The sequence below is a fragment of the Megalobrama amblycephala genome, linkage group LG14 (assembly GCF_018812025.1).
Source record: "Megalobrama amblycephala isolate DHTTF-2021 linkage group LG14, ASM1881202v1, whole genome shotgun sequence".
In the NCBI taxonomy this organism is placed as follows: domain Eukaryota; kingdom Metazoa; phylum Chordata; class Actinopteri; order Cypriniformes; family Xenocyprididae; genus Megalobrama; species Megalobrama amblycephala.
In genome coordinates, this window is record NC_063057.1 from 18,963,209 (window position 1) to 18,977,157 (window position 13,949).

General features: G+C 37.3%; 1 protein-coding gene across 10 annotated transcripts in view; it reads left to right on the forward strand.

Moving 5' to 3' along the window:
- acss3 (acyl-CoA synthetase short chain family member 3) overlaps positions 1 to 13,949 on the forward strand; it is a 162,349-nt gene that overhangs the window by 68,443 nt on the left and 79,957 nt on the right. The window contains exon 1 of one of the 10 annotated variants that reach the window (XR_007179757.1): positions 13,322 to 13,874. The exons of 7 other annotated variants lie outside the window; for them this stretch is intronic. Coding sequence is in view for 2 of the 3 variants with exons in the window: in XM_048157047.1 (XP_048013004.1) it covers positions 13,477 to 13,874 (398 nt within the window). In the remaining variant the exon portion in view is untranslated. Of the gene's footprint in view, positions 1 to 13,321; positions 13,875 to 13,949 lie in introns of those variants that run through there. 2 more of the 10 variants (XM_048157047.1, XM_048157048.1) reach the window with 2 other exon arrangements.

Consider the following 13,949-nt stretch of genomic DNA (forward strand, 5'->3'; position numbering starts at 1 on the left):
AAGCTTTTTTGGAGAATACGGAAAGCGGAACCACGTACAAGGTGAGCATATACAGTTGTATTTTTTTCGAAAATGACCGATCGTTTCTCTAGATAAGACCCTTATTCCTCGTCTGATATCGTTTAAAGCTCTTTGAAGCTGCACTGAAACTGTAATTTTGACCTTCAACCGTTTGGAGGCCATTGAAGTCCACTATAAGGAGAATAATCCTGGAATGTTTTCATCAAAAACCTTAATTTCTTTTCAACTGATGAAAGAAAGACATGAACATCTTGGATGACATGGGGGTGAGTAAATTATCAGGAAAATTTTATTTGAAAGTGGACTAATCCTTTAAACTTGGAATAAGGCTTTTTCTAACTTTTGTTGAATGTGGAATAAGATAGCTATTTAAAAATTAAAGTTTGTGGGAGAAATTGTGTTTAAAAAACAGGTTTAATTTTAAAATTTCGAATGACTGACAAATCAGATAATTCAGATATTTACTTTTGAAATAAATACATTTCTAATGCTTACATAGATAAATAAGACATGAAAGTTGTAATGCATGTCGATCTTTGGTTAAATTGGGCATTTAAAATAAAACATAACGGTTGTCGAAAAATATATAATTTGTTAAAATGTTTTAAAATTAGTGTTTAAAAATTCATCAAACTTGGGATAAGCTTATAAAATTTAAATGTCAATTTCTAAATTGCTGAATGTTCAATAAGATATTTAAATTTTGTGGGATAAATGATGTTTATATAAATAATAAAAAAATAAAAAAATAAAAATAATGATTGACCAAAATCCAATATTTAAGTTTTGTTCTTGAACGTGAAATAAATGGCTGATTAAATATGCGATTTAAATCACATTCAAAATGTCCATTTTTAGGGGTTGTTGAATGTTGGGCCAATAATGTTTAAAATTTAAAAAACAATTTGTTACACCGTTTGAATATGGGATAATCTGATGTTTAAAATTTGAATTCCTAATGTAAAGTTGAATATGATGGAGCAGTTTAAATTAAAGCGTTTAATTTCAATTTAATTTCGTATATACAGCAGTTGTTTTATGTTCATTGATTTTTGGGGTGCTGAATTTGCAGGATTTACATTAAATGGTTAGTTCACCCAAAAATATCATTCCAAACTCGGAAGACCTTCTTTCGACTTCTGAACACAAATTAAGATATTTTTGATAAAATCCAAGAGTTTTTTTTATCCCCCATAGAAAGCAACGTAATTACCGTCATTCAAGATCCAGAAAGGTATTAAAGACGTCGTTAAAATAGTCAACATGACTACAGTGGTTCAACTTTTTAATGTTATGAGTTATTGAATAATGACTTTATTCAACAATTTCTTCTCTACCCTGTCAATCTCGTACGCAGTTGATGCAGTGAACGCAGTGTAGGCTAATGTGTTTGTCGGCTTGAACCACTGTAGTCACGTTGACTATTTTAACAATCTCTTTACTACTTTTCTGGACCTTGAATGATGGTAATTATGTTGCTTTCTGCAGGGGGGATAAAAAAGCACTTGGATTTCATCAAAAATATCTTAATTTGTGTTCCAAAGTTGAACAAAGGTTTGGAACGACATGAGGGTGAGTACTTAATGACAGAAATTCATTTTTGGGTGAACTAACCCTTTAATCTCCATGAATATATGCAAAAGCTGTAGTCCTGGATGCGTGCATCTCAGAGCACATTCAGGGTTAAACACAAAGCTTCAATTAAGCAGAGGCAAATCATGTGCACAACCTGTGACCTTCACAGTGAACTGACAGCAGCAGCTAGAGCTCTAGACAGTGTGGCACCTGCAGTGTGAATGCATTTCTGTATTTGATATCCAGTTGTTTGGTGTCTGTGAAACACACAGTGAAAGTAATTTTGAGCACATAAGCCATGTTTTCATGTTTTCATGAATGTATTGTTAGAATACTCATTTTTCAAAACGATTCATTCATAATTAGATAGTGTACTTCTCTCATGAGTAAACTTGGGACAGGACAGAATTTTTTTTTTTTTTTTTAGGTGAACTATTCCTTTAAGAAAATCCATCAGATGCTTCAAACTTGCAGTTTGCAGTCTGCTTCAGAAATAACAACACTGATGGATTGCTCTGTCAGTCCTCCAGCTGCAGACAGATGTGCTAACTAATGCGATGGATGGATGGAGGGCTTAAAGCCAGAGAGAAAGAGGCCACAGAGAGATTATGCTCTCATGGCCATATGGGACACAGCCTCTGGAAAACATTCTGCTGGAAAAAAGTCTGATTAACAGAGTGCACTGGGAAGCTTTCCCAATGAGAATGAATTGATTTTTGAATGGATGCGCAGATTTGAGAGCAAACTGACAAGGAATGTTTGAGTGCAAATATGAGAAGTAGACAGACTATTTTTAGGCCGTGTGAACGTGTAAGAGGTGGGAAGGTGTATAGTAGCTCGTGTATAACAACTCTGATTCATATTTCTCTGGAATGTGTTATTTTAGGCCTGTATGTAGGTCAGGGTTGAGCAAATTTCAGAATTTGATAAAAATTACCATCAAGTTTGAGTTGTAATGTGATTCAAATGGGCCAATTCAGAACAGAATGAATTATGAATGACAAGATGAGGAATTCACTCAATTCAATAAAAAATTCAATATAGGCACAGAGTGAAATAAACTAGCTGTGTGACAAAACATAAACATCTGCATAATTAATTCTGACTAATAATGTTTTTTTTATACCCAGATATGCAGCACCTGTTAAAGTTTGGAAACAATAAATTTTTTAATGTGTTTCAAAGAACTATTATATGCTCACCAAGGCTGCATTTATTTAATAAAAAATACAGTAAAATATAACTGCGAGCAGCAATTATCGGGGTTCAAGCAGTTTAAGGCCTTTAAGCATATGCATAAAAAGGTATTATGTTTCATTTAGCAAGCCTACAACCATGTCAATCATAGATGGAAAAGACCATTTACAGCCAAAACAGTTAGTTTATCATAGGAAATACATTGTTTGGTGCCCATTGAAGCCCATTATAAGGAGAAAAATCCTGGAATGTTTTCATCAAAAACCTTAATTTCTTTTCGACTGAAGAAAGAAGGACATGGACATCTTGGATGACATGGGGGTGAGTAAAATTATCAGCAAAAGTTTATTTAAAAGTGAACTAATCCTTTAAAGCGCCACCTATGGTCCAATCTCCATATAAGTTGGCATGCTTCTTTAGAATCATATGCTCAGGGGCGCACATAACTTTTTTGGTCTGGTTCTCAAGGGAGCATCTGGAGATGTTGCTTGGTACTTGCACTACTTTTCTCTCAAACATGGTAGATGATGTTTTAAAAAAAAAAAAAATTATTAACATTAATGACACAGAAAACAGCAAGAATATTAGGCTGCTGTCACTTTAAGACAGAATGCACGCACAGACTGAATATACTGACACACATCCGGTTTCTTTCTCAGCTGTTCGCTTGTGACATAACCGAGAGAATACTTGCAGAGACAGGTAATTTTGTGTGTATGTGTCCGTTCAAGCCAAAGTAAACACGAAAGAGGAATCAATTCAGTGTTCGAGTGCTGTCTGAAACGCGCCTCTCTCTCTCTCTGTGTGCACGTGCTTTGGGTGTGGCACAGATAACAGCTCAAGAGTCCCGATTTTTGCCTCTTCTTCCACTTTTAAAATTGTTTGAATGTGTTCATTGGTGAGACAAAACACGTCCAAATTATAAACTTTCACTCTATGATGGTTGAATTTAGCAGTTAATCCGCAAATCACATGCTTGCCGAACCGTTGGACCTTATCCGTACGGATCACGGATTAACTGCGATCCATTGCACCCCTAATAATTAAAGAACACACTTATCATCATGATTGCTATCTTACCAGAGATGTAGAAAAATCCTACTCCGGTAAGTAAACATGTCCATGTGAGCCAGTCCACAAAAATGTTGGTACTCAAAAGCGCTTCCCTCCAAATTTTCTGGTGCGCATTGTTCATTTTTACCACGCATGCACACCTGCGCACCACTTATGTACACCCCTGCATATGCTGCATGTGTGCACCTATTTTTGTGAAGTTCTGAGTTTTCGTTTCGGGGTTATAGGCTTTTGCGTGCACTTTGCCACACCCATTTTCTAAATTACCCTGTTATAGATATCCAAAAGTTAAAGTTCAACTTTTTTCTGCCCAATCTAGTTCTGATTGGGTGAAAAACCTAGCACTAGTTCGCAAAAGTAGGTCTTTTACATTAATCGTGAATATTTGATTGATCGCAGCGTTTCTTGAGACAAAGTTGTTCAACACAAGGACATCTATCAAATAATATGAATATCGTGTGAAACACCACATGATTACAGATGTGTAAAACTAGTTCATGCCATCTAGTGGCCAATTACTTTCAAAATTCTTACAGACCTCTAGAACCATGAGTTGAACATGCCCACCGAGTTTCGTTCTGATTAACCTTGTTTCAGCCTCTGTTAACCTTATCTAATAGGTGATCAAACTTCATTGGCTGATGGTGGCCATGTTTTTCGAGATATGCCAGTGTCCTCATAGACAATCATGGCTCTTTGGACCAAGATACCAATTTTCAAGTTAATCAGACTAACAGTGAAGTAGTTATAGTCATTTTCATGTTTTTTTTCCTGTTATAGTGTGACTAAGAGGCCAGTCACTGCGACCGCAGAATGAGCTCTTAAGGCAGGAACACACCAAGCCGACGGTCGGCCGTCGGGCAGTTTTTGTTCGTCGGCCAGCTAAGTTTTCTTAGTATGTTCCACACCATCGGCTGAAGTTGGTCCTCGTTGGCTTTTTTCCGGCCGATTCGACATGTTGAATTGGCGTCGGAGCTCGTCGGGCCATCTAATAATTCTGATTGGCTGTTCAGCTACTGCCACCTGCTGGTACGGAAAGGCATTTCATCTTGCGCAGGCACAGAAGGGACGTGCTACTTGGCCGTTGGCTGTCGAGCTTTGGTTTGGTGTGCCAGGGCAACTTTGGACACAGATGCTGCTGACGTGAGCCAACCCCGCAGTCTGCTACTAGTTCGTCGGCGCTGGCTTGGTGTGTTCCTGCCTTTAAACAGATGTGCTGAGTTTGGTGAAAATATCTCATTCTGTTCATGAGTTATGACCATTTTAGTAAAAGTGGCTCCGGCCACTTAGAACGTTTGGTGGCCCTTTTGGGACCATGAATCTGAGTTATTGACAATGGGCTGGGTTAGTTCTGATCTGGTCAAAAACCTAGGACTAGTTAGCAAAAGTAGGTTTTTCGAAAAATCCAAAATACCAGAAAATTTCACAGAATCCGAGGCATGCATCTTGTCCGCCTTGAGTCAAGACACTTGAGCCCACGCCGACTCTTGAGCTAACAATTTGGGAGTTATGTGCCATTTCGTACTTTTGACTGCTGTAGCGCCCCCGTCAGGCCAAATTTCATTCCATTTTAATTTTACCTTTTTTAACTTTCTACACTTATTACATGAATTACGAATTATTATACAACAAATGACTGTTCTGCATCCATTTACTACCTCATTTCAAATCCTATTCAAATTCAAGGATTTAAAAAGCATTTTCAATTAAATTCTGAATGGTGCACAATTGTATGATGTGGGTGTAAAGCAACAAGTGAGGACACAATAAAATCTATGGCTTTTAACAAAGATGTCTCCTTTAATCTTTATACCTGATTTCAGCTTGTTTTGAGCAGAAAAATCAAACGAAGAGCTGCCTTATTATTCAGTCTAGAAATACTATCATTCGTTCGATGTATCTGCACTTTCCTCAAGAAAACAGCACCTAGTCATTTGGCTGTCAGGAAGTTTTGGAACATGACACCACATCCCTGTAGGACTCCTTCCAAACAGAGACGTGTTCAGTGCAAGGACAGAATATTGTGAGCTGAAAATGGCTTGAAGGGGGCAGAGACAAGACGGCTGCTGTTAGCTCACATATGCGTGCTTTGAGAGACAGCTCACTTTTGTTCTTTTTCCCCCGTTTAGCACGGCAGAGGCAGATGTTGTTGTCTGATTCATGAACATCGAGATGAATGGAAGTGTGCATGTTACTTTGACACGTCTCAGAAAGCAAACCAAACGGCATGTCATTGTGATATTTGGATATGTCAAACATGGCCTGCTTGAATGCTCTTCTTGGTGGTGTTTGTAAAGGCAAGTGTCACTATTACTGTTGCTCATATTTTGGGTTAAGGTTTTGAACAAACATAGATATGACACTTCAGATCATGTAGTTTGTTGAGTAGAGGTGTGCTCTTACTTTTATATGCCATCAGACTTGCGGTTTTTGCCTAGCAGATAATAAAACAGAGGATAAAGTAACATAGACTTACATTGAAAGAGGGACACAAGCCATATCTACACACTTAGAAAAAAGGTTCAGTGCGGTTCTTGGCTCAATTTTAAGAACACTTTATGCCAAATTTTTTTGCATAATACTTTCATGTTTAATAATAATAAATAATAATAATAACATTTAATTGAAAATAAAAATGAATTAAAATAAAATGTATTAATGTAGGTGCTGTTAACACGACACCATTTTCAACTAAAAACGGAAAACTTTTTATGCATTTTGGTCGTTCATTTACACAACAACTGCGTTTTGGGGGCCTGAAAACGCAAAGTTTTGAAAGCGGGTTTCAAAGTGCAAGTTTTTGAAAACGATAATGTTATTGTCTCCGTGTAAACTACAAAAACGTGAATTTGAGAAAACAGTGACATCAGGTGTGTGCGTATTATGTGTTTAGTCTATAATAATAATTCAACCAAAAATGAAAATTCTGTCATTAATTACTCACCCTCATGTCGTTGCAAACCCATAAGTCCTTAGTTTATCTGCAGAACACAAATCTTTTTGATGAAGTCTGAGAGGTTTAAAAGAGAAAATACTCAACAATGGTGTTGACTTATGAATTTGTTTATGGTTTGTATTAAAGCATAATAAAAACACCACATAGACATATAAACAACATTAAAAACTTGATTTTCACCACTGGGGGTCTTTAAGAAAATATTGACCTGCGTAATGAACCGTTACGTTTTTATTACCTTAGAATGAGCCATTTATATCTACATACACATGATAAGTCACCATTTTGCACCAGCATGTTTCTACAGTAGCCCTAAACAGACAAATTGCTCTACAGAGCATGTTTGCTTGACTAGCTACTCTCTGCTGTCTCAGATGACATATTTGTCCTGTGTTGGCCACCGTAGCCTCTCTATATTGCAATTCACAATCTCACTGCTAGATGACGCTAAAATTTACACACTGCACCTTTAAGTACACTGTTGTCATGTAAACGTACCTTAAAACTAAATCATGATCTCATGATGGGAAGTTATGAAAGGTTCTATATAGGAAGCGCCTGACAGAACCCTTAAAGGTTCTATATAAAACATTTTCTTCTAAGAGTGGAGAAACCAGGGTGTCAATAGTTTAAACAATTTTACAGTTCAAAAAATATGAGTTAAGTTTTACATTTCTGCATTTAAAGGCCTAAAAATTGAACCCATTTATTTCCATTGTAAGTACCTCATCATTGTAGCCTTGATTTTTGCAGGAGTTGGAATTAATAATCAACATTATGCCAAAAATGTGGTCAATTGAGCTTAACTTGTATTGAACCCAGAAAATTGAACATAACTAAACACATTGCTTATCTGTCCAAATGAAACCCTGTTGTGTGTAATTCTTTTACTACACTGTAAAAAAAAGTCTTTTTCAAAGAATATTTTTTTCAGTGTTTAACAAGATAGCACTTCAGCCTTTTACTTCAAAAATGTCACGTGTTACCATTTCTTTGTAATTATTTGTGAAATTTACAAGCAAAGTAAATCCTACACCATTTTTTTTTTCACTGTGTAATGATGTCTGTTTTTCCTCTATTAATTCTCAACCATCTCATAAGAATTTTACACCCTTCTTGCTCTCTCACCAAAGCCCATGCAAGAGTGGCTGTCCATCAGCTTCAGCTGCACTAATTTAATTGGCACTCATCAAATTAGATGTTAAATAAAGGAAAGGGAGTGATACAGGCTCTTACATAATGCACTGTGAGTGCCTTTACATTGTAGTAAGATCACTGACACCCTTCCACATGTTCACATTAGGGCAGCAGACAAAATATAAATGATTTCCAGTCAAATAATAACTGTGCTATTACCGGCAGTGAGAGAGAGAGAGTTATGGCAATATGAATGGCTTTGTTTTAGAAAGTCCTCGTACTGACAAATTGGTGCTGGGAGCAAGTTGAAGGGCATTAAGTTCTAAAGCTTGATTCTTGTCTAGAATCCTGCAACACAGAGAGGAAACTCATTGAAGATGTAAAGTTTGTGTGATGTGCTTGCTGAATGCAGATCAGAGATGAAGGCACGCTGTGAGACTATTGGAAATGCAAACCCTAAAACAAATACATGCAAATGGAGATCGGCGTGTTGAGGCGAATGTCAGATGCCAGGCAGAATAGAGACATTTATAGAGTAATTTGATCATTCAGCACAAGATAGTTTTGGGATGTATTATAAGGAATCAATTTTTCCTTTATCTTTTGAGATAAAAGACACACTTGAACTTCAAGAATGGAAAACATTCTCAATAAGGACATTTACTGAAATTTTCTCAACTTCTGACATCAGGCACGTCGAAGACTCCTTACTAGGTGTTCAGAAACTTGTTCTGAACAGTTCTAAGGAGGAGGAGGAAGCCAGATAGATGCTGTTTCATTTTAACACCAGAAGAAGGAAAGATGAAACTAAAATATGATAAAGTATGTTAAACCTTGTGCTGTTTCTGGTTGCGTGTAGCACCTACAACTCTGCATATTCTTCTGAAGGATTCCAGTCTTGGGAAATAGAGACTGAAGTTTTCATTTGACTGTGTTCCTGTCTTATCTTGTGGCACATTTAGGGTGCGTTCACACTTGGCAGGTTTGGTTTGATTAAAATGAATCAAAAACTGTATTTGGATTACAAGTGGACCAGCAGCACATTTTTACATTGCACATTTCTTTACCAGCTTTTAATGCTGCTGTTTTGCAGTAACAGTTAGTTACATCATTGTTTTACAACCAAAAAAGGGTAAATGTCATCAATTTAGCAATGTGCATCACTCTGAAAGATATATTTATCTTATTCAGCTCTATTAAATCCTGAGCAATTCACTTCGTAATCTACGTACAGACAATCTGCCACGCAGGACTAGGACCACTTAGCATTAATCGCCTCAGCCACTCTAATAGAAAACACTGCACAAGCGATTTGTAAATCACATCATCCCTTAACTGCCAGCAAGATTGATGAATGACTCAATCACAGTGTCCAGGTTGCACAGTTAAAATGGGACTGCAGTCAGCAGTCAAAGAGGTGTATGGATACAGACAGCAGGCATTAATGAGCGAAAAGGCTGGTCTTGCGAAAGCCATGGACAAGTCATTGCATCCGAAACAGTTCAGTAAGAATGGTTCACTCAAAAATGTACTTGCCCTCATGTCATTGTGAACCTGCATGGATTTCTTTCCTCTGTGAAATGCAGAATGAGATATTTTGCAGATTGTCCAAGCTGCTCTTTTCCATTATGAAAGTAGAAAGTGAGTGAAAATGTTCTATATGAGTGGAATCTATTATTTCAACTGATATGTGTGCATTACTGGTAATTTTCTGAATTTACGAACATTTCCTTTAACCCTAAAACACAACACAATGGAATAATTCAAAATACCAGGAAAACACTAGAAACACCTAGTGATGGCCGATTTCGAAACACTGCTTCATGAAGCTCCGAATTATGAATCTTTTGTTTCGAATCATTGATACAGAGCGTGTATCAAACTGCCAAAGTCACGCGATTTCAGTAAACGAGGCTTCGTTACGTTAGCCTGGATGCCAGCCGAACTTAGCCCCGCCCACAACATTTTGAGGTCGGGGAGTTCGGTCTGGACTCGATCCGTAGAGGAGTAATTATGCCCGAACAGAAACTGTTCGCACCAATCACATTGTCAGGGCGATGATTGACAGATTATCACCAGAAACGTAATCAGCCACGTCATCAAAGAGCGCTTGGGGAGTTTGATTGACAAGCGATCTAACCAATCAGAACGCCGCATCCGCCATTTTGTCCGACAAAGCAGTCAGGAGTTAGAAGATTAACCTCGGTGGAGTTAAATTTGAAAAATTGTGCATATTGACGTCTTTCCGCGTTTGAAACAACATTCATTCTCATGTTCATTCATGTTTATTTGATGCTATAAATGGACTAGTAGGAAGAGATGATCGGTTCACGAGCCTCTTGAGCTGAGGCGCTACAGCAATCTGTCACGATCATGGTCACAACCCATTAAAGAGCCACAAAACGGTTTTTATTGTTTGAATTTTTTTAATAACTACACAGTTTGAAAGCTGGGACTTTGTTTAATATCATAAGTAACCTGCTCTGTCTCGTCTGTCGATGTGTTGTCAGTTTCCTCTTTGCTCCGCGATGTATTTTCCACTCTGTGTGGCGTGACAGCGCCACGGCTTGTTGGACAAAGCAACAGTAACTAAGGGGGGCGAGTCTTTGCGAAAGGTCAATTAGTTTACAACAATGATGGCTGTTGAAGAACTGAGATGTGTAGATTCCGCCATCGCGTCCGTTATAGAAGATATCGACAGCGCATTAATTTTAAAAGAGGAACAGAGGACCGCGATCAAGGCATTTGTCGATGGGAAAGATGTCTTTGCCGTCCTTCCTACGGGATTCGGCAAAAGTTTGATTTATCAGCTGGCCCCGATGGTCGCTAAGAAGAGTTCTGTTGACAACTATGCGTCGCTCAACATACGTCACTTACTCTGTAGCTCTGATTGGTTGTAGGTATATCCAATTGAGGTCTTTCCTGGATCGGTTGAAATACGCCCCCATAATCAAAGCCCAATGGAGCAGTATCAGACTCATATTCGAACTAGAATTGAGTATGACCACGTCAGGCTATCGTTACGTCATAACTGTTTCGAAAAGTTTCGAAACAGTTCGAAATTTCAATGGTTCACCTGTAGAGGGCGATGATAAAGTGAACCCGTGAATCATGCAGATTCACTGAGAACAATTGAACAAGTGTCTATGGGCTTTACCCTATGGTTTTACCAGAGCTTTATACATTTGTAGATCTTTTAATTAGACATTAGAATAATTAAAATGAATAATTGTAGTTATTAATCTCTTATTGGCCTGTTTAGCTTGAGCCATGGAAGAAAACAAGCCCTGAAAATTTATAAAAGAACACATATGATACAGACACTCTATATTTAATCTTATTAGGTGATTAATTAATTGCATTTAATAGATGTTACTCTCAATAAAACATTTGCAATAGATTTGTAAAAGGTGTTTTTATGCATGTTTAGCGTGAGTTTTGTTGCATTTACACTGTTCTGACCACTAGGGGTCACCATGGAGACAGATTGTTTCGAAGCCTCGACACATTATGGCACATTTGCTTCAACTGTTTCACAAAGCCTCGATCTGCCTATCACTAGAAACACCTTTATATTACTCAGTACACAGTATTGTTACAAAACTGTTCCAAGACTGGGTTGAAGATCCAAACACAGCTTTATTGGTACAATCCAGAACCGTAATCCAAAATACATTCAGTGGGTCAAATACAGGCAATAAGTGCAAATAAACAAACAAGGCCAAATACACTGACGAAACTAGCAAAACCTCACAGTGAATAACAGAGCGAACATGGTTTACATAGGCTGGGCTAAACAAGGTAATGAGGAACAGCTGAAGACAATCATGGTTGATTAGTCCAGGCAGTGGGTTATGGGTAATGTAGTCCGAGATGGTGTGGCAATAGTCCGGGGTGGAGTGTCCTCTGGTGGCTATCAAGGGCACTCAAGCTGGTGATCTTGATAAGTATATACCGTGCTGGGTAGATTACTGATTCCAGATTACATAACAAAAGTTTTAGTTAGTAACGTAATCCATTACATTACATATTTAAGGTAATATAATCTGACTACTTTTAGATTACTTTTGACCTAACTTGTTTTTTTTTCACATGCATAGGGTAATCTTGTACCATACTGATATAAAAATACAAAGACAACGAAAATAAATATGTTTTTTAGATGATAATATTAGCAATGCATATTCAGGCTCTATTAGGTTGACTTATATCCATACTTATGAATTTTCCTGTGATATTAGTATTTACAATCTGTTTCAAAATGCTAATGCCCCCAATTCATTGCTCTTATTACCATGCATGGGCTCTCATTAACCAGGCAGCATGATTTTCCAATACAATTTCTTTCTTTTATTGATTTGACCGTAGGCCATGGATGTGCTAGCTAGGGGGTCTGTGAAAAATTCAGACCAATGGTGTAAAAAAAAGAAAGAAAAGAAAATAAACAAACAAACAAAAACCTCAACATTGTTACTGTTTCATTCTGCTTTCTAAATGTGTAATGTTGTATTTTTCTGGGTTTCCTCTGTTCACTGTTGCCCTCAGCTTGCTTAACAGGGTTTTAAGGCAAAGCTGCTTTGGAACAATATATATATATATATATTTTTTTTTTTCTGAAAAATGCTTAACAAAAAAAAATGTGTCTTTTATGTAAAGCTGACAGTGCTCAGAGTAGAAAAAGACTCAATTTTCCCACATAATAATTTAATAATTGCCTTTGAATACAGTGTTGTGCCAGTATAAAAGCCATTGGAAACAACATGTTGCCTTTTTAACCTTACAGCTTACTGTATCATATTGGATACACATATTTCTAAGGCCTCTAAATTATCAACATGATTAAAAAACACTGTCTTCTATATGCCTTCAGATGTTCAATTTATTGTTTAGCAAGTAAAGGTTTTAATATAATTCAATGTCCACCTTCAGGTTGTGGTACATGTGAAATCTTTGATTGAATGAATGATTTTTCTTTAGCATTTTAATATTAATATTATTAATAAGTAATATTCCAAGATAATCACTTATCCAACCTGAAGCATCTTAGCTTTATTTGATTATCCCTACTCTAGAATGTACTAGAGTGTTTGAATATTCTTTAATATTTCAGGCTTTGCTGGATTAATATATGTTCTCAAGCAGCTCACAGTAGCTTATAAATGGGACTGTACATGAAAATATATAGCTGCCTTCATATTTCGAGGTTCTTGGAATTCGAAACAGCTCGAAAAACAACTGGTATTGGCTATTTTCCTAGATGCATTTATGCATACTATAGCACTGCTTAAACATTGTGTTTCATAAATCATGCAGGACACCTCAGAAAGCCCCAACATTACGTAACTATCGCATTTCATGGATTGCAGTATCTTGGAGTGGCCTCTGGCTGTGATCTGAAGTACTGAATTATTGCGCGGCCATTTTTGAGTTGTGAATTTAGAGCTTTCTCTTTTCACCTTTGTTCGTCAGCAAACGTTGGAGCCGAAACGCTATTCTGAAAAGAAAACCCCAAAAACATGCGTCTTTTCCAAACTACGCGTTTAAAACACATCTGCATTGGAAATGTAACTGTGTCTAGAGTTAAGGAATGTAACAAAACAGTGTGTGTTGCAGGTTCAAGATGTTTGTTGGGTATGACGTTTTCTTGCACAGGTGCGTCTGGACCATACCTGCAAAAGGTAAAGACAAATATCGGACATGGAAGTATACCGCTGGCTTGTACGCCAAACACAATTTATAACGAACACAGGAAACATTTTATTCGTGGATTTTCATCAAAATACACTTATGAGGACGCGTTTGGCCTGGCACGTGACAAACCCGAAAAGTTCTGGAGTGAAGCGGCTCGTGGTATCACTTGGTTTGAACACTGGACCAAAACTCTGGATAATACGGATACAGTGTTTCCAAAATGGTAAGTACAGGCTATGTATTAGAGGGCGTTGACATATTCCAGTAACAGAATGGAATTGAACGCAAGGGTCTCAGG